The 21341-nt window shown below is 39.1% G+C and overlaps 1 protein-coding gene across 7 annotated transcripts in view; it reads left to right on the top strand.

The window, feature by feature from the left end:
- Window positions 1-17704, top strand: part of kcnab2a (potassium voltage-gated channel subfamily A regulatory beta subunit 2a) — a gene marked incomplete at its 5' end in the record, with an annotated part of 203954 nt that extends 186250 nt beyond the window's left edge. For all 7 annotated transcript variants that reach the window (XM_079844309.1, XM_079844310.1, XM_079844311.1 and 4 more), the window contains 2 exons: window positions 8820-8908; window positions 15399-17704. In XM_079844309.1, the coding sequence (XP_079700435.1) occupies window positions 8820-8908; window positions 15399-15488 (179 nt within the window). In that variant the 3' untranslated portion in view covers window positions 15489-17704. The remainder of the gene's footprint in view (window positions 1-8819; window positions 8909-15398) is intronic.
- Window positions 17705-21341: the final 3637 nt, after the last annotated feature.

Below are 21341 nucleotides of genomic sequence, written 5' to 3'. Positions count from 1 at the left end.
TAACTTTATGAATCGGCGACAATAGTTTTTGTGCGCAAAAAAAACCTAAATAACGACTTACATAGTGATGACGATTTCAAAACACGGCCTCATGAAGCTTCGAAGCGTTATGAATCAGTGAGTCGATTCATGATTCGGATCGCGTGTCAAACCGCCAAACTGCTGAATCGACTCACTGATTCATAACGCTTCGAAGCTTCATGAGGCCTTGTTTTGAAATCGTCATCACTATGTAAGTCGTTATTTAGGGTTTTTTTGCGCACAAAAACTATTCTCGCCGATTCATAAAGTTATTGTAGAACCACTGTAGTGAGATGGACTTTGTATCGACGTCTTTAGTGTCTTTTAAGGGTCTTGAGAGTGAAAAGTTGAGCCAATGGAGGCCTTTCAGAGCCATCAGATTTAAACTAAAATATCTTCATTTGTGTCTGAAGATGAACGGAGGTCTGACGGGTGTCTAACGACATGAGGGTAAGTAATTAATGACAGTATTTTCATTTTTGGGTGAACTAACCGTTTTAAGTGTAGTGATAAATCTAATAGTTTAAAATCGATTTCACATAGTGGTATCTGAGATGGAAAGTGTTGTGTAATGCTTTAAAGAGAGGATGGAGTGTAACGCTTTGAAGAAATATCTGCTGTAGGCTTTTATAAGGAGTTTTAGAAGTACGTCCTCTTAAAGTACAGTAATCGAGCTCGTGATCTCGGTCTGCTGTGCATCGTAAGAGTCCAGTTAAAGGCAGATCCATCAGATTCAACCACTCAAAATGTGTGTGCCCATACTAGGGGTGGGCGGTAACGTAACGGTATATAACACAATACGCACTGTAACGGTATATAACACAATATATTAGCTCTTTTTGGTGGAAATTCATATATCAAATAACTACGTGGTAACACATATTTTGGGACAATCCAGTCAATTTAGTAATTATTTGAGATAAGGTACTTCATCTTCACATTACCGGACGACTCCGGTGAAAAATGAACCTAGGGGTGATTAACACATGGTTACCGAGTAGATCGTTTTCATGAAAATTGAATGTAAAGAGTTTTATCTCTAAAAACAGATTAGCTTATAACGCTAGTCTATGGGGCATAGAATGAGTCAAATTAAATCGCTAGTTAATACCACTAACAAGACTCAAAATAGCCTCACACTAACACGGTGGCATAATGAGGATCCTTACATGCAAACCGAAGCATTGAGAACTTTGTAAGTGTACAAACAGTTTAATAAGAAGATACTTTATAAAGACAGTACATTACGCGTATACAGACAGGAGCCATCTTGGACGAGTCGAGCCACGAACGCTGTGCTAAGTGAGCTGGTCGAGAGGAATTAAGTTCAACTGTCTTTATAAAGTATCTTCTTATTAAACTGTTTGTACACTTACAAAGTTCTCAATGCTTGGCTTTGCATGTAGGGACCCTCAGTATGCTACCGTGTTAGTGTGAGGCTATTTTGAGTCTTGTTAGTGGTATTAACTAGTGATTTAATTTGACTTATTATATGCCCCATAGACTAGCGTTATAAGCTAATCTGTTTTTAGAGATAAAACTCTTTACATTCGATTTTCATGAAAACGCATCCCAGAGAACGATCTACTCGTTAACCGTGTGTTAATCACCCCTAGGTTCATTTTTCACCAGAGTTGTCCTTTAAATAAAATATTTTTACAATAATACTTATTGTATTAATTATTTTTAATAGTAAATATTTTATTTTTATTAGTTTTATTGCCATTAGTGCAGAAACTGCTTCACATTATAACACAAAACTATAAAACTTGTATTATTCTCATGGTTCAAAAGCACATTCTTCCTCGTCCCACTCGTCGTTCACATTACTTGTGTTTCCACCAATACATCTAATAAAGCAAAACACATTTCTATCATCATACGTCTATACCTCCGTCACACCGCCCACCCTGGTCTGATGCCCTTCATAACTCAAATCCATAAAGTTTCAGGAAGTCCCTCATCTTTCCGACCTCACAAAAGTTGTAAATTGGCACTGTATGTGACAGCACACCCTCCGTGATTCATCGACTGCGGGACGCAGGGGAATAAAAATCTTGACAGCACCTCAATCCCCAAAGCAGCGGCCGATAGAAATCATGTCCCATTCTCTCACCTGGCCTTTAATGCCGTCGTACATTACATTTCGCACCTCATTACTGGGTTGCCAGCCCCTCACAAACACTGCAGATTCCTCTTCCCCCGCACAAACGTGTCCAATCGATTCCCAGTCACCGCTGCTCATTTAGACAACCACCAATGTGTTTAAAAATAGTGCTGCGAGTCAGATCTGCTGTGGGGGTTAATGAACTGCACAGGGATATAAATGGGCAGATGATTTTGAGGGAAGACCTCATAGTGTGTTATCGAGAGGCTGATTTTATGACTAGCTTGTAGCCTAACAAGCTAAAGTACAGTGAAGCGTCCCCTTTTGATAACGTTGTTAAAGTAGCAAACATTATTGCATATATATGCATTCCAAGTAATATCAATCAAACTGCAGTTCAGTAATAAAAACAAAAAAACAGTAACTAACTAAATTAAAGTTAGTTGAAAGTATGTTTTTTATATACATGAAATGTGGAGTTATTTGCTTTTGCTAAAAAACTAACTTTTAATGTTCAACAACCAAGTAATTGCTTTGTAATTGCATTTAAAACACGTGCACACAGATGGGCACACACATACACAGATGCAAGTGCGCTCACACACACACACACACACACACATTAACGCAACGCATAAGGACAACCAATCGTTCAGTGTGTATGGTGTACAAGGAGTTACAGGAGTCGAAATTATAAATCCTCGACCACTTTTAGTCAGCTTTGACGAAACTCCCCTCAGCTAGCGCGTCTTTTCTAAGTGACTAGCAGTCTTGTCACCTGACTGGAATACTGCCCGCTGATTCGCTAAAACTGACTTACCGGCTTGTGTTCACAAACAACATTGGTGCTAGTCGGACAATCCAGAGCCACATCTAGATGTTGGGTTTGGGAACTCACCATTGGCAGGGCTCAATCCGAGGGGCGGGATAAACGGTTGTCTTTCAGATTCCCTCTGTACGCAATTGGATAGCGCTACAACTAACCAGAGCAACGAAGGTAAAGCGGAGCTAGTTGATAGATTAAACTTTCGCCGTATCCGGTCGGCAAAACTCCGAACACATCTTCCTTTCTTAAGAATGACTTAAGTGCCGTTCTTTCTTTTCTCAAAGAAAAGCTTCGTCTTCCAGAGTTGTGGCCAAAGCCGATTTGAAAGACCGCTGTTCGCCAGCTTCATTGTTTCCAAGTAACACACAGAACCGCCAATAGAGACAGAGCGACACGCGTCATAATCTGAAGGCCACGCCCACCGGGGGGGAAAACAATCCAACGTTCTCCATTGACTTTGCATTGCGTGAAGGGGCATCCTTGTCATTTCGGACTTATAACAAAAAACAGAACAATGTCTAAAAGCGGATATGTGACAAAGTGTACAGCAAACAAGCTAAGCAAAACCCACAACCAAAAACCCAGACGTTTTTATAAGCTATTGACCCAAAAAACGAGCGTTTAAGGACAAAATATAGATACAGGCCATTGAGACACGTTATATTACACTGAGAACTACACCCACTACAGGGGAACGTAATCAGCGACAGGAAATATCATATATAAAACGGACATTTGGATATTTGACTTAAGTGACAACATATTTACTGCACACATAGATATACTGAGACATACTGAGTGTCAGGATGCCAAAATGTCCCCATTCTTCAGCTGAAGCGTCACGTTTTACTGCCTTTATCCACTTTTGCCTCCTTAAACTCTCGTTTTTTTGGGTCGACAGCTTATAAAAACTCTGTGTTTTTTAGCTTGTTTGCTGTACACTTTGTCACATATCAGCTTTTAGACATTGTTCTGTTTTTTTTTTATAAGTCCGAAATGACAAGGATGCAGCCTCACGCAATGCAAAGTCAATGGCGAGCGGTGGATTATCCCCCCCCCCCCCCCCCCGGTGTGGGCGTGGCCTAAATACGCTCTGTCTCTATACTCTGCCGTCATTATGTTAAGCCCGCCCACTGACTCTATACACGATGTGATTGGCCTGACCAAAATTTGTTTTTTCCAGCTCCCAAGCCAACGGAGAGTTGCTAGACGCCCTGACTGCAGATTATATTTACTGCCGCTAGGGTGCGTCTAGATTTCAAGGCTAGTGCTTGTCGGTTTCTGCAGTAAAACGTGAACTTACGATGCCTTGACAGTGAACAAAACGTGTTTAGGGTTCAGAACGCTCTATGTATGGAGAATAACTCAAGGTAGTCATAAACATGCCGTTTATCGTTTTTTGGCAATTAACTTTTCGTAATTTACAGTATATATATACACACACACACACACACACACACACACACACACACACACACACACACACACACACACTAGGGGTGTGAACCTACACTGGTCTCATGGTTCGATTACGATTATCAGGCCACCATTTGGTTCAATTCGATATCACGATGCATCACAATGCATTGACGATTCACTGTATCTTCATACAATTTTGTCAGTCAGTTATGAACTGAAACTTTAATTTTACATGCTCAGAAAACAAGAAAACACGCTTCTTGAATGTATCAAACAAAACTCAAGTCTGGGCACAGAAGACAACAGGAGCATTTAGAACAAATAGAAAATACTAAAAGCCACTTCAGGAGGTGGTCTCCGCTCAATAAAGTCAAAACTAAAGTCTAATGCTGCGTTCACACCAAACGCGAATTGAGCGTCAAAATCGCGTCTACCGCGTCTAGTTTCACGCGCGTACATTTTGAATGCATTCGCGCGTCAGCAGAGAATTGGACGCGCGTAGAAATCGAGCGCTGGAAGCGAAATTGACGCGCGTTCAAGGCACTCCAGGAGAAATATGTCATAAAACACCACTCTGCCTCTTTTCATTTTCATTAAACATATATATTAAGCATTAATAGCCACACAAATGTGGTCCAGGCAACTCCTACATCATCTTCAGTACATGTATATTTAAATATCCTTAAAATATAAAGTTATTAAACTTCTCTTTGCCCTCAGTCAAAACGATTTGGCAGACAACAAATTATAGATTCATGAGAGCAAAGCTCGGCCGTTAGATCTACACAAAACGAACCACTACAGGACATCAGAGCCAGCGGCAGACGCCAGAAGGACTGGCCGAGGAAAGGCTGCCTTCGCCGGGGTTATGAGCAGTGATTGCCCGGTGATCGCCTGGATCTCACAACTCCAAAAACACAAGATTATTTTTTTTAAATAGGCGCTCTCTTTATAAATAAACCACAGATTTGAGCTTTAAACAATTACATTCCCACCTGAAAACGTCTTAAAACTACATTTTGTGACACAATAGTACTGTTTTTAATTTATGCAGGGTTTCTCATACACGTCACTTTACCACGTGACAGCAGCGAGCAGGCTCCTGATTGGTTAACGCGGCGCGAATTGACGCCAAAGTTCAAATTTTTCAACTCGGGCGTCAGACGCGAATTCGCTTCAAACGCGTGAATGCACAAAAGCACCATTCGCGTGTAACGCGCGTATCGCGCAAGACGCTCAATTCGCGTCCAATTTGCGCGTCATTCGCGCGAACTGGACGCGCGAATGAAGCGGATTCGCGTCCTTCGCGCCGCGCGTAACGCGCCTTCCGCGCCGCGGGACCTCCAGACGCGCGTCAACGCGCCTTTCCATTGACTTAACATTGAAATCACTCGCGCCTGACGCTCAATTCGCGTTTGGTGTGAACGCAGCATAAATGCATCTGGTTGTTGAAACCACATATGTAAATTTTGCTCCTCGCAACAATGCTAAAAAAATGTACGTGTGAGCGCGTGTTATGGGTTATATGACATAGCCAGGTATGACGGCGCTACTAAAGCATGCATCCCGCAGACGAGCGGCTGAGTATCTCTTCATCAAATAAACGCACAAACTACTGAAAGTAAAGTTGCAGGTGCTCAAAATACAATCATCTTCATTAAAAGTAAAGAAACTGAATGATCTGACCAGTGCTGTTGCCGCGCTCGCTCCTATTGCAGCCTTTGATTTCAAGACCGCAATAGGAGAGCGCGTGGCTCAGTGGTGATTAATATAATGCAGCTCATCTGTTGTTTTCAGTGACGTGAACTCAAATAAATCTTTATATAGTGCAAGAAATGTAGATCGGATTTATATCCATTTTGCGGAGATACATTTATGTGCCCAGGTGTAAATGAAATCGTTTAGATAAATCAGATAGCTTTGATTTACACACAGCGCGTGTGTTCTCCAGGTCCTGCTTACCAGATTGTTCATAAAAGCCGAAATGTGCCCAGATGTCGTCTTGTAAAGTAATTGGAGCATTTTAATTACTCACACTCGCGTCTTTCCTCCCTCTGCCATTGTATGCTACCGCAACAACGCACGTATGTGACAAATGACGTCAGAAAATAATCTGTACATTATAATCGGCTATGGTCTATTACTGAACCGATACCGAATCGTCCTCGTCTGCATCGCGATGCATCGAAGAAAGATTAATTTCGATACCCCTAACCAGGGCTTAAAAACGGAAAAAAATATCAACCGGTTCACTCCGAGCAGAATCGATATTATAACGTTTCCGTTTTTGTGTTCCTCATTAAACATTACTGTTCCGAAAACGGTTTGATTTGAAAAAATACCGGTTAATAACGTTATTTTAATTTAGCCTATACTTTAAACAAATATGTATAAATAGACTTATTTTTCACTCAGTAATAATATAACGCATGGTTATTAAACTTGAATATTTATTTCATAACATTTTTAAAACCACAACATAAATACATGCATTAATTACAAAGCATAAACAGCGGACCTGTTTTAATGGAGCGTTAGACAATCGAAAGTGGCTCTTATGCCGAATTCTTTTCAGAAGTGTGATAACATTCTTTGTACATAACTTTTTTTCAACACTTGTTTTAAAAATTGCATGAATAAAGAATAAATAACCATTAATGCACCGTCAACTGGTAATTTCAAAGCAAACACTGCACAACACGTCCTTGCATCACATAATCAAATTCAGTCAGCTAATAAAGCTTGATCATTTAATGCAATATAACACCATTTAATACGAAGCATCAGCCGCCTATATAGAAAACATTGACCTGTCCTGTATTGGCAATCTGAAAGACTATAGGAAAAATGTTTGATAGATGCTATAGCCTACTTGTATAGGCTTAAACGGAATCCATAAACTAGCCTAAATCAGACTATTTGAGCTTAAAGTCGGTACTGCTTATTTAAACGTTTGAAAAGAATGTCCTCCAATACCTGCGCTTTCATTGTAGACCTCAGCGGGGAAAGAAATGTACTTGAGGCATGAAAATGCGCGCTCATACTGACTTGTGTACCGGTAGATTCATAGATGATGGTGCATTTCACTCACGCTTGATGCGTCAACGTCACATGCTGTAACTCAATTCATGATTGGTCACTGCCAAATTACAATATTAAAGAGAACGATAAAATAACGTTATTAACCGGTTAATGGTCATTTCAAATTAACGTTTCTGTTCAGAACGATTCAAATTGATTTTGATTTTGTTTTCGTTTCCGTTCCTCTTAAAATTTTGTTTGTTTCCGGTTTTCGTTTTCGTTCCTTGAACCGGTTCAGAGCCCTGCCCATAACACACACACACTACTACTACTACTACTATAGAGTATTTAACAACATTATTTTGCTTCAATAAAGTGCAAGTGAAAATTATGCACAGGGCAATTTTGTTATAAATTGATTAATTGAATTGAAAGCAAGTTCCTTTAAAAATGAACCATCTGAAATTAATCATATTTCCCTAAGCTACTTTCCTCAGCTCACTTGTGTACAATACATTGTGACATTAAAAACTGCTGCGGTAGCATTTTGCCAGGTTACACCACTATAAAAACATACAAACATTAAAAAAACAGTAGAATCACTGTTTAGTTAGTTAATCCCCAACACTAGGTTATGCAATTTCTTTTTTTTTTTTACAATGTCAGCGCAATTGTATACCATTTGCACTACCATTTTGTGTGTGTGTGTGTGTGTGTGTGTGTGTTCAGACAAAGCAATCTGTTAGGGCTAAAGTGCTAAAATCCATTGTAGTTTGATTTCCCCAGAACATCAGAGCTGACACAGTGTAGCCTTGAAAAATAAGAAAGCGCTTCCAAATGGCTGTCGTTTTACAGACACACACACACACACACACACACACACACAACAGTACAGTAAACACGCTGCAGTGCCAACACACAGAATGCCAGATGGCGCACACACTCATACACACGCAAATAAACTCCCAGGAGGGATTATAATCCCCACAGAGTTTCCTTCCTGTCTGTGTGTGGCGCGGTGTTGCATGGACCGTGTTTCGGGAACGGCAGCGGTCAGCATGGCTCCTCTTCACCTCCTCTGCGCTCCTGCAGATATCACTCCTCTTCTTGAGAAAAAAAAGATCTCGCAGCTCTGATTTTGAGCGCTCTGTGTGTCCTGGTGCTGGGAGCCATGGTAACAGAGTGGTCTGGCAACTGCTGTGTGTTTTGTGAGATGCTTCAGTGTGTGTAGGAGTGGGAGAAGTAGCTGCTTTAATTTTGGAAATGGCTTAATTTGTGTGTATATATATTCATGTTTTGTTTTAAATATAACGTTTATCTCTTCGTGATGGGTAGGTTTTGCTTTAAGGGTGGGGTATGTGTGTCATATGTTGTGAATGATATTATTTATGCTATATGTTCAACATATTTGCTGCTCATCTCCAGCGTGGTGCCTGAGAAATGAAGGCGTAAGCTCTGTGCTCCTCGGAGCCTCCAACACGGACCAGCTCATGGAGAATATAGGAGCAATACAGGTGAGAATTCAAATGAGTGTGTGGCAAGTGTCAATCAAATGCTAAGCTCCGCCTTAAAACTATTATTGACCAATCCTAGTTTACTGCAACTTGCAGCCATATGGACTTTTCATATTTCCGGGGTTCCCAGAAGCAGAAGTCGCTATAGTTAGGCAAACTTTTATTGTGCTGTATGGAAGCGACAACACGTATATTTTTTTGTGTTTATTTCGCCTCAATAGCAAATCCACAATAGCGTTTCTATGACTTGAGATTGATTACCTTGGTCAGATGAGAGAAAGATGCCAAATTTGCCATTACAACAAAAGTTTGGCTCGGCATAATTCACAAATTAACTCATCATTTATCAATTTTGAAGCCTAAATACAATCAGCATATGTAAAAAGTTAAACGTATGCTATAAACGAATTACATCACAGTCACATGACTTCAATGTCACCAACATTTAGGCCCTGTTTACGTCTGGTGTGAAGATGCGCTTTGGTCGATCACATCACAAGTAGACGATGGAGACACATTCCTGTTTACACCTGGTGTCTCTTTTGTCCACTTTCATCACTTCTGTCCTGATTTCTTCCAGGGGTGGGTAAATGAGCTTTTTCCGATCTTTCCATCTAATGGACGAAATAAGCTCACGCAATTTACATATGAACATGCCGGAGACGGCAGTTAAAAACACTCTTACAGACGCAAGACCAGCTAAACACTCTGAGTGTGTGTTAGAAATCAGGAATGGTGTGAGAACATTGTGCTTGATATGTTTTCTCTTCAGCTGACAAAGTTTAAATGCCGTCTGGCTAGCGCTCTTCTCATAATGTTTATGCGTGAGGTCAGTAGACGGTCTTTAGTGGCTGTTTGAACACATTCAACCACATGAGCATTTACACGACGAAAGCAATCCGGTCTAATGCGTTTTCACTCGCTCTGGAAGTGGTCAAAAGTGGACAAGCTCAAACGTTTAGAGCCCGTTTACACCTGTTTTTAGTGTCGTCCACTTGTGATCCGATCGACCAAAACGCATCTTAATACCAGGAGTGAACAGGGCCTTAGATTTCAAAAACTCTTTTTTTTTTTTTTTTTTTTTTTTTTAATTCAGCTGAAAGTTTACGCAAGAATAGTTTGCACAAGTGATTCTAAACACTGAGGATGTAAAAGCGACCAGCGAGTTTTCCTGTTCGGATGACGTTCAATATCCCTGACAACATATGTAGTCCCTTTTAGACGCTTATTAGCAAATCACCTTTTTCAAGACAAGTAAAAACTTTTTTAAAAGTCAAAGGGGGTATTACTGATGTATTGTCTTGTAGAAATATCTTGATTCTGTGTTAACCACAGAACTTATTTCAGGCGTTTAATCAAAAACCCACTGACTTCAGGACGATGGAGCACAAAGTGATAAAATGCTAACTTGTTTCTGGGCTTTGGCCTACAAAACTGCTCTTGTATTAGATATTTGTATTTCTTTTCAACTGTAAGTGAATGCAATCGTTTATAGTTCATTTACAGCCTACTTTTAGCTTTTTACGCCTGTCGATTTATATTTAAACTTGTGTGTGTTTTGTATTCATAAAACATTGGAACAAAAACAGCGCTTTTCTCTTTTCATTTGGCTGTGAGAAGCATTTGCATCCATTCTGATTCAAACTCTCTGCTATTTTAATCATGTTACGGTGCAATTTAACAATATAACAGCGTGCTTTCCAATCTCATAAGAATAATCCGTTCGATTTTAATCACTTTATGAGTCCATTTTACAGCAAATCATGCTGCTCACAGAAATCTCTGGTTCATTCCTATGGGACGTGCTGTAAAACTCATGAGAGCGACTGTAATTTGGGGGGGGCGGAGCTTAGCAAAGACTGAGTTGCTGGTTGTGAAATGTTATTTGTGTGAACTCAAATCAGGGTTCTCACATTCATGGAAAACCTGGAGAAAATGAATAAATATTTCCAGGACATTTGAAAGAAGGCATTTTTTAGTGAATATAATGTAAAAAAAAATTATTTTTTAGTGCAACCTCAATAAAATGATTTTTAAAAAATCCTAATATACATATACACACATTATATAAACACTAACTTTTATGCTAGATGTGATTTATTTGATTTGACATGTATATTGTGAGTGTATGTGTATATATATATTTATATTAGGTCTGTCAATCGATTAAAATTTAAATCGCATACTTATAGTAAAATTAAGCGTACGCCATTTATCTCATTAAACACATTCATTTTGTCATCATTTGCTATAAAGTAAACTGTATTTTCTGCCAGCTTCAAGGATCATTGGACACTCCAAAATGACCCCAAATAACCAAATATAAGGAGTCCATATAATTATATTATATAATAAATGTATACACAACTAAGCACCCATGAAAAAAACATTACAGGATTCACAGTGTATAGTGTGTGTACAGAGCAACAACATCAAGATCGTTTTCATTTTAGACGGGTCGAGCTGTGATACCGAACAGAACCACACGGAGACGCTTTGACTGCATAAACCTACGATTACTAAACACAACAACGTACACGATAAATCAAACATTATCCTTCCCGAGTGTGTGTGGAAACAACGTGAGTGTACTGTGTCTGTTAGGGATGGCTCGATACCACAATTTTGGCTTCGGTACGGTACCACAATCTAATACCGAAGTAACGATATTAAATCAATACCATACAGGGTCTGAATTTTGGCGCGGGTATTGCGTATAATTTTATTCACTCTCGCAAGTTTTGGGTTTATGAAGCAGGAAATTACCGCAAATGTTTATTATTAAATTAATCGACAAAGATGATCACATCAAATCAGTCATTTGGAAACTTTCTTGTGAGAAGTAATTTCAGCAATACTGCATGTCTCCCTTCCAGCTCTCAAAAATGAGTCAATTGAATTCTGCACGCTCAGATTCAACACTTTCACTGTCATTCCGGGAGAGTTGACGGAAATCACTTGCCCACGTCTTTTTAAACCTTGCCAAATTGAAAATGCAAGCGATTTTATAGCATTTCGTAATACATGGGATGGGAGCTCTTTGAGAATTTTCTTTGCGCTCATACCAACACACACACACAAGCCTAAAGAGCTCGCGCATTACAAATTCAGTTGTTTTTCCTTAGTCAAATACACACAAAATTATGTCAAAAATGTCCATCTTTAGTGGGTAACTTCACATAAACACAGTTAATTATGTCTTACGCGGATGTATATAGGGCAATAGTATTAATAGTAAATAGTGCAAATATTATGAGGTCTAAACATCACTGGTTGAAATGAACGCTGGAGATTTTTTTTATATTTAAACGATACAATCTTATGCATGTGCGTTGATCAGTGTTAAAAGAAAATAATTGTCTAAATTAGATCGTTTGATTTATGCACTCACCTGTCGATCTCTTAATGTCTTGTACAAGTGAGGATTGGCAAGTGACCGATGCTTGGCAAGGTTTGATGGTTCTTCAGCAGTTTTATAAGCGAAGTAATTTCAAATTTCACATCTACTCTTCTCTTTATTAATTAGTTTTGTGCTTGTTGAGTGAGATTAAACTGCTGTATTAATTTTGTTCTGTTGCCACATTTGCCGGTTTCACGTCAGTTTGGGTAGCGCGCTGCCACCTAGCGGTGATCTTCGGAACAGCAGCATATACCGAAATGAGTAAAATCATGATATCGTACCTTTTGAAATAAAATATATACCGTATATATACTGTATTTTCCCAGTACTGGTATACCGCGCATCCCTAGTGTCTGTACATGAATGCTGCAGCGTGCGATCAGTGATCGAGAGCACACACACACGGTTTGTTCTCTGTGCAGATATACCAGACTCTCACGCGCCTACTGTACGACTCCTGTACGTCAACAACGCTCTTCAGAAACACTCACAGAATACGACAGAGCTCGTGTTTTAAAGCAAAGCACACACTGGAACGAACAATTCAGTAAAAACACAACCTCTATTCTCTCATATACACTCACCTAAACGATTATTAGGAACACCTGTTCAATTTCTCATTAATGCAATTATCTAATCAACCAATCACATGGCAGTTGCTTCAATGCATTTAGGGGTGTGGTCCTGGTCAAGACAATCTCCTGAACTCCACACTGAATGTCAGAATGGGAAAGAAAGTTGATTTAAGCAATTTTGAGCGTGGCATGGTTGTTGGTGCCAGACGGGCCGGTCTGAGTATTTCACAATCTGCTCAGTTACTGGGATTTTCACGCACAACCATTTCTAGAGTTTACAAAGAATGGTGTGAAAAGGGAAAAACATCCAGTATGCGGCAGTCCTGTGGGAGAAAATGCCAGTTGATGCTAGAGGTCAGAGGAGAATGGGCCGACTGATTCAAGCTGATAGAAGAGCAACTTTGACTGAAATAACCACTCGTTACAACCGAGGTATGCAGCAAAGCATTTGTGAAGCCACAACACGCACAACCTTGAGGCGGATGGGCTACAACAGCAGAAGACCCCACCGGGTACCACTCATCTCCACTACAAATAGGAAAGAGAGGCGACAATTTGCACTAGCTCACCAAAATTGTACAGTTGAAGACCGGAAAAATGTTGCCTGGTCTGATGAGTCTGGATTTCGGTTGAGACATTCAGCTGGTAGAGTCAGAATTTGGCGTAAACAGAATGAGAACATGGATCCATCATGCCTTGTTACCACTGTGCAGGCTGGTGGTGGTGGTGTAATGGTGTGGGGGATGTTTTCTTGGCACACTTTAGGCCCCTTAGTGCCAATTGGGCATCGTTTAAAAGCCACGGCCTACCTGAGCATTGTTTCTGACCATGTCCATCCCTTTATGAGCACCATGTCCCCATCCTCTGATGGCTACTTCCGGCAGGATAATGCACCGTCACAAAGCTCCAATCATTTCAAATTGGTTTCTTGAACATGACAATGAGTTCACTGGACTAAAATGGCCCCCACAGTCACCAGATCTCAACCCAATAGAGCATCTTTGGGATGTGGTGGAACGGGAGCTTCGTGCCCTGGATGTGCATCCCACAAATCTCCATCAACTGCAAGATGCTCTCCTATCAATATGGGCCAACATTTCTAAAGAATGCTTTCAGCACCTTGTTGAAGGCAGTTCTGAAGGCGAAAGGGGGTCAAACACAGTATTAGTATGTGTTCCTAATAATCCTTTAGGTGAGTGTATGTGTGATGTGATCAGTCTGGCCTTCTTTACATCAGCGCTGTTTTGGACTGTTTGAATGATCTCAATTACTGGATCACTGAACACTTTCCCAGAGTTTAACGGCTTTAAATGGCCTGATCACAAACAGAGTTAGAATGGACATCTCCTCCTCGCAGGGTCACAGGTGCTGTAGATGCTCAGTGTGATTGTGATAAACTCTTCTAACATCCTCTAACTGCGGGACCAAAATGACGTTAATGGCGCAGCTTCTTCTGTCATTTATTTGCGTTAATTACGTTAAATCATTTTAACACGTTAAGGCAGGGGATTCAAACTCGCGGGATGATATTTTGTGGCTCGTGATTGGTTGACACCGCGTGATTGACAGGAACAGACGAATGAAGCTGATCAGACAATTGAAACGAATGTGGTCGAACAGCGCTCGTCAATGTCAAAATGATTTAGATGGCCAATCAAATCAAAGTAGGCGGGGTTTGCGTTCTCTTTTGGCTCGTGCACAGTCTTCACACACAGACGAGCGTGTCAATCTATCGCTTAATACCGTTGCTGAGAGAGCTTTATTCTTTCCGGTGACATCACAAAACAAAATGCAAACGTGTCCATGCTCTTAATATACAATCATTGATGAACATCTTTGATTTTAATGAAGAAAAACTATATGAGGGCGGATTAGAACCCGGAACCTTTGACACGGTTGACAAAAATACTAACACCAGACCACTAGAGAATACGTAAATAAATCGCGGATCTATGTAATTATTCACTCACTCACTCATGCAAAGAATATCAGGACTAATAATATATTTGACGCAAATATTGTTTACAAATAGTCCCAAAAAGAATATTTCCCAACTAGAATTAGACCTAGAATTTCGCTCCCTGTTCTGTTTGACCTGTTACGGCCTTGCTGTGAATTAGTCTATTATTTAAAATAAAATTAAAATCATTCATTATTTCATATTACCTGATTTAATTTCTATAGGCTATATTTAGTTAACATTCAGAGGAACAGTTCATGTTCAGAAGAAACATTCATGTTGAAGAACTGTTAATAATAAAGATTGAGAAGATTGGATCAGTTGTGCTACTTTTTTTGCATTACTTGAAACACTTTTTATGTGGAATCCCAGCCTGACCCAGAGTCTACCTTAAAAATTAATCGCATGCGTTAACGGTGACAGCCCTAATATATATATATATCTATATATATATATATACATATACATATATACTCCCCATAGTGGCAAAGAGTTAATAATGTTTTGACTTCACTCTTTATGGAAACCAGACTCAGTTTGCAGCTCTTTTTGCAGGTTCTTCCAAAGCTTTCCTCCTCCATCGTGCACGAGGTGGACAGTATCCTGGGAAACAAACCCTACAGTAAAAAGGACTACCGCTCCTAGTGTGGAACCAGACGGGACCGGATTCTCCGCATCCACCTTTGCCTGATCCTCCGTTAGCTTCAGCTTTTACTGAATGAGTACCGGCCGCATGAGACGGGCAAGCACCCACAAACCCTGGAGAGCAAGAACTTTTAGAACACAAAGGGCAAGAAACACGTGAAAAATACTCAAAACAAACTAAAACAAGACACATTCACTGACAGAGGGGTTGAAGGATAGGGAGCGATGCGTTGAAGATATGTGCTTGCGGATGTATCCGTGTTACTCTACAGACAAGGTACTTTAAAATGAGATCACTAGGGTAATTAAGAACTAAATTAAAAAAGATATGCTTAAAACATTTAAAAAATAACATGCTTGCTTGGTTGCTGGAAATATTCAATTGTTTTTCTTTTCTTTTTCTTTTTTATATATTGAATGCATAACAAAAATGGAGCTCAAGCTGAAATAGTAATCAGTTGCACATGACCCATAGCCACTCATGTGATCCATTTGGGTTTGTGCACGTCCTTCACATCATCGAGGTGTCTCGGCCCAGAACTATTCACTGTGTCGTCTGCGTTATGTATGCACACGCCCCCCCTTTCGCAGGCAAACCAATAAGCACTTTAAGGGAACATCAGAGGGAGTGGCTTTGTGGAAACCTCTCTAGTGTGAAATGGGGCAAAAATCAATCGCTTTTCCGTATTCTGCACAGGGCATTGCATCGTCTAGGTGTCCACTCTTCTCTGTTTAGCCTCAAAACACGACCCTGGCTTCTCATGTGTCATTTCTTTGCTAACAGTTCTGCAAGAGACCTTCTGATGTCAGATCAGATGGTGTGCTTTTGGAGGGCAGATGTTGTTGAAGAACGCTGGAAACTGACGGCGATGAGCCTCAGAGGTCTTCCTTCCACAGTAACCTGCTCCTAGCACACACCTTTAGTGTACTGATATTACAATTACTCACTGATTTATTAGATTTTAAGTGTAGATTGAATGATCTGAAGTACGGATAAGCATGCTTCAAAAATATTTAATGCGATTTACTGCAGAATTTTCCGTCTGAAGATGAATGTTAGGAAACATGTCAAGAATGTGTTTTGGTCATATTTCACCTCAGAATCAATATCAATATACAATATGAGATAGATGACGATTTTTTACTTATTATTTTAGAACCATTACAAAAAAATTGTCTTGCTTTGTGACCATTTTTATGACAATTATACACATTTCCCCTGCAAATTGTTACTTTTTTCATGTAAAGTATGTTAAAGTTTAATTGTAAGTGTACATGTTGGTAGTGTTTGTTTGAGAATATACATATACACGTGACCCTGGACAACAAAACCCGTCATAAGGGTCATTAATAAATAAGCTTGTTAGGAGAGGGCAATATTTGGCCGAGATATAGCCTAACTCTTTGAAAATCTTGAATCTGAAGGTGCAAAATAATCCAAATACTTGGAAAATCTCCTTTAAAGTTGTCCAAATTAAGTCCTTAGCAATGCACATTACTACTTATAATACATTTATGATATATTTACGGTAGGACATTTACTAAATATCTTCATGGAACTTAATATCTTAATGATTTTTTGGCATGAAAGAAAAATTGATAATTTTGACCCACAAAATGTATTGTTGGCTATTGCCACAGATTTACCCGTGAGATGCACGACTGGTGTTGAGCTCCAGGGTCACATATGCATTTTAGGGGTGTAACGGTACACAGAAATCACATTTTGGTACGTACCTCAGTTTTGGGGTCATGGTTCGATGCGAGTTCGGTACAATAGGGTCAAATTCTCACTATTAATGATTACTTTTGCCTCAATAAACCCCTAAAATTACTGCTTATTAGTTGGTAAGGTAGTTGTTAAGTTTAGATTAAGGGATGTAGAATATGATCATGCAGAATAAGGCATTAATATGTGCTTTATAGGTACTAATAAACAGCCATGCATGCTAATAAGATACTAGTTAATAGTGAGCATTGGACCAAGTGTTACCAGAAAAAGCAACAAATCCCCAATGCTAGGTTTATTTTATTTTATTTTGAATAGTGCAAATCACAGTTTGTTCCACCTAGCGGAATTTAGTCCCCAAGTTGGTACAGTATAGCCTCATTTATCTAGTATATATATATTTATAGTAAACAGAAAGCACTTATGCATAGGTCATATTTTTTTGTAGGGTTAATTAAAAAAAAAAAACGTTATTTGGTCAATTATTTTGGTCAAAATAAATAGAATGAAAATTAAAACTTGTGCATTAGAAGAGGTACAATTTGCTCCACTTAAACTATATTTAAACATCCAGAGCTTAAGCCCGACCCTCCTATACTTCATTTTCTGCGAGCAAATCAAAGTATACTCCTTTGTCCATGAGCGCAGAAAGATGCTTTTCACACATGCACATCTGGAGAACTTGTTTTCAAGCGCTCAAGTGTTTTTCTGCTTTTTCCTGTTGACGTGTATGTGTGTGTGTGTATATATATATATATATATATATGTGTGTTCAATTTGAGAAGGAAATGTGCTCAATTGTCATGTAAATAATGTCACAAAATAATGTAAAGTCCTAAAATATAATTGATTTTACGGTGAAATATCAGGAAATTTCTTCATGACGTTCACCCTGTAAGGCAAATTCAAAACAAGTGGAAACATGGGGTGATGGAAGCCTAATGGTTATAAAAAATGGACTGTTAACAGAAAAGTTGCAGGTTCAATCCTAAATAAAGATAAAACTCTATAATTAGCAAAGCAATTTAATCATATTCTCTGCAGTTTAGCTGCGGTCACCTGTGGCCTTCCACAGCACGGTGATTTGGCAGATGTTCCTAGCCAATAGAAAAGCAGACTGTTTATATGGCATTCTCACCTGCCCAATAGGAGCAAAGGCCTGTTTGTGTCAGCAGCTCAGGGACTGCAGTAGAATGTCTATGTTTGTGCGTGCGTGTGTGTGTGTGTGTGAAAGAGAGAGAGTTACATCGTCTAACATGGGTTAGAAGCAGAAGTCACTGTTTCTTCATCTCATTTCTGGACACTGGGCATTTCTTGTATGTACCGGTGATGATACAAGTGGCTGAAGCCAAAGATTTATCCCACATCCTGTCAGTAACGTGACTCTGAGATGATCGGTCATTTAGCAGCATGTATCTGGTCTTTAATCTTCACTTTGTATTCACTCTTAGCAGCGCTCTATAAATATAAGTACATATATACATACTTAGTGCAAGTATACATAGTGCACACAGTATGAATGATAAGCAGTCTTTAGATCTTTTTGTAATGGAGGTTGGTCACCAAACATTGCTGAGTCTTCTTAATCAAACCGTCCCTGATCAAGCACAAGGGAAATGCATGCGGTTCATTTGGAAAGCATGCCGTATCCCCGCATCGATGCGCTCGCTGCTCTTTTAGTGCGACTTTCATATCCCATTTGCACAGATAATATTGGAAATAATTTTTTTTTTGTGCAATTCTGAAAATATGAGCTCGCTGTTCTTCATGATATTGATTAAACTACAGATCAGAATCAAATTTTAAAACCTGGGAGCTGTGTGCTTATGGGAATTAAATGTGTGTTCGTGTATCAGATTGATGAAAAGCTCCACTCATGATCAGCTTTTAAAACAGTTGAATGTTGAAGTTGGTGTCCGTCCATCTCATCTGTGCGTTTGTGTGTCTCTCTGAAGAATATTGAGCGCTTGGAGCCAAGTACAGTTACTGTGTGATAATAACGGTGCAGTTATTCCTAAGATTTGCACTTTATTCCTTAGGCACTTATTAATTGGAGATGATTTACATTTATTGTGTTGATGTCTGTCTTTTCCCCCTTTAAAGGAACGTTTCAGAAGTTCAGCTGATGCATGGTTCATGTCGATTACCGCAGATGCTCATTTTTTTACATTATTGTGCTTAAAATGGAAAGACGTGAATTGTACGGCTGTTAATATCTGTAGGTAGATTTTTCTCTTCCTGCTGCGTATTGTGTGAAATTTACAGGGTTTACTTTTTGCGTTACAGTGATGAGAATTTGGGAAGAAAATGTGCTTAATTTTCATGGGGATAATGTCACACAATTAAAGGCACAATATGTAAGATTTTTAGATTAAAGTCGGCATGAAATCAAATTTTTACAATTCTTAATATTGTAGCGTTTACTATAAATGATTTATCTGTGCACTTCATTAATTTTTAAAAAATAATTTACCCTTATAATCTTTAATCAAAAACGTTAACTTTCCCTCCCCCATTAAAACGACTTCTCTTCTCTCCTGGTCATGTGATATGGCGTAAGGGGCGGGGTTATCGTTTCTGCCCCGCCTCTCAGAAACCTGTCACTGATCTTAGTAATATTATATAGGTGGTTAGGTGCATTTTTCTCAGTGTACACAATACCTTCTTCAGGAAGGACTTGAGGCAAAAAGAGAGAAAAATATGAGATAAAAGCTTTTTTTATGTAAAAGTTACTCAATATAGTCGGACGAACAGCTTGTTGTGACAATAGCTCACACTTAGGAATGCAGCGTGTGTGAACCCCCTTATAAGGGAGAGCAGAGAAGAAAGTGTTACAGAAATAAAGCCATAAAAGGCTTAAAATAAGTGAAATCTGTAGCATAAACCAGCGAAAAGTGAGGAAATATGCTCAGTAACATAGAAAAGATTTAGAGATCTCCACAGCTGAGTGCAAACTGGCATTCAAATCTGCCTCCATTTTGTTAGCAACGCCCAACTTCCAACGATCCAATCAATTCCTGTAGGACAAAATCAAGCCCCGTCCTAAATTTTTTCAAATTTCAGAAGCCATTTCACTCAATAAGGAAAAAAGACGATCTCAACTTCCGTTTCACGCGACTTTAAAATAGCCGAAAACCACTAGAACAATGTTATATATTTAGTTGACTTGTGTACTTATTATCCCAAACGTTTCCAGCAATGTTTAAATCTATTTAAAAGCTATTTTAACTAGTTAATTCCGTCGCCTGTCAATGACGTCAAACCCGCATTACCCTCGATTTTACTTTCATACAAACCATGGAAACCATTTTAATATATGATCTGTTTTATTAGACAGGTGAGCAAAAGACGCAACACACGTTTTGTCAAAAAAAAAAAACGAATCATTGTTATATAGCTCAACATGGTTAGTCTTATTGTTTGAATCGCTTGTAGAGCTTAGATTGGGCTCAAAAAATCAAGCCCGGCCCGGCTTGTCACATTAACTGTAATTATGAGCCCAATTTAAACCCGACCCTTTTTTAACACGTGTGCGTTGGACGAGAACGAGCCTGTAATGAGCGGAGCGGTGTGACACTCAGATCAATGAACCCTCACCGGTAAAACAACGCTCACTCAAATCCCGCTCAGACATGACATTTATCTGTACTGTAGCTACTATACCTGTTGTAGCCATTAAACAATGTATTTTGCTTCATATTTATGTTTAAATATTATAATGTTATCTTTAAATTTCATCTGATTATGAAAAGTGCAAAGATGCGAGTGGGTCAGAAATGATTTTGGTGGTGATGATTTATATTTTGTTTAATATTAAGTTTTGTTTTGTAGAAAACCTTTCTTTTAAGTAAATTTGTTTTGTATAGCCAATTGCCTGGATTTAATAAATAAGAAGCAAATACAGACAATAATCGTAACATGGAGGCGCGGGAGCGATCACTTTCATTGCATATGAACTGGAGCGCGTCTCATAATTAAACCCAAACTCAGCAGCTGCTCAAATATTATAATGTTCACTATAGTACTGTTTTAACGCATCAAATAAATGCATCCATTCTGAGCATAAGAGACATCATAATTATTGTAATTATTTGAAACTTTCGTTCATATATTTCCAACAGGAA

Source organism: Gobio gobio (genome assembly GCF_949357685.1).
Source record: "Gobio gobio genome assembly, chromosome: 19".
NCBI classification, from domain to species: Eukaryota; Metazoa; Chordata; class Actinopteri; order Cypriniformes; family Gobionidae; genus Gobio; species Gobio gobio.
The sequence above is the reverse complement of the archived record's forward strand: the minus strand, read 5'-3'. Positions and strand labels throughout refer to the sequence as shown.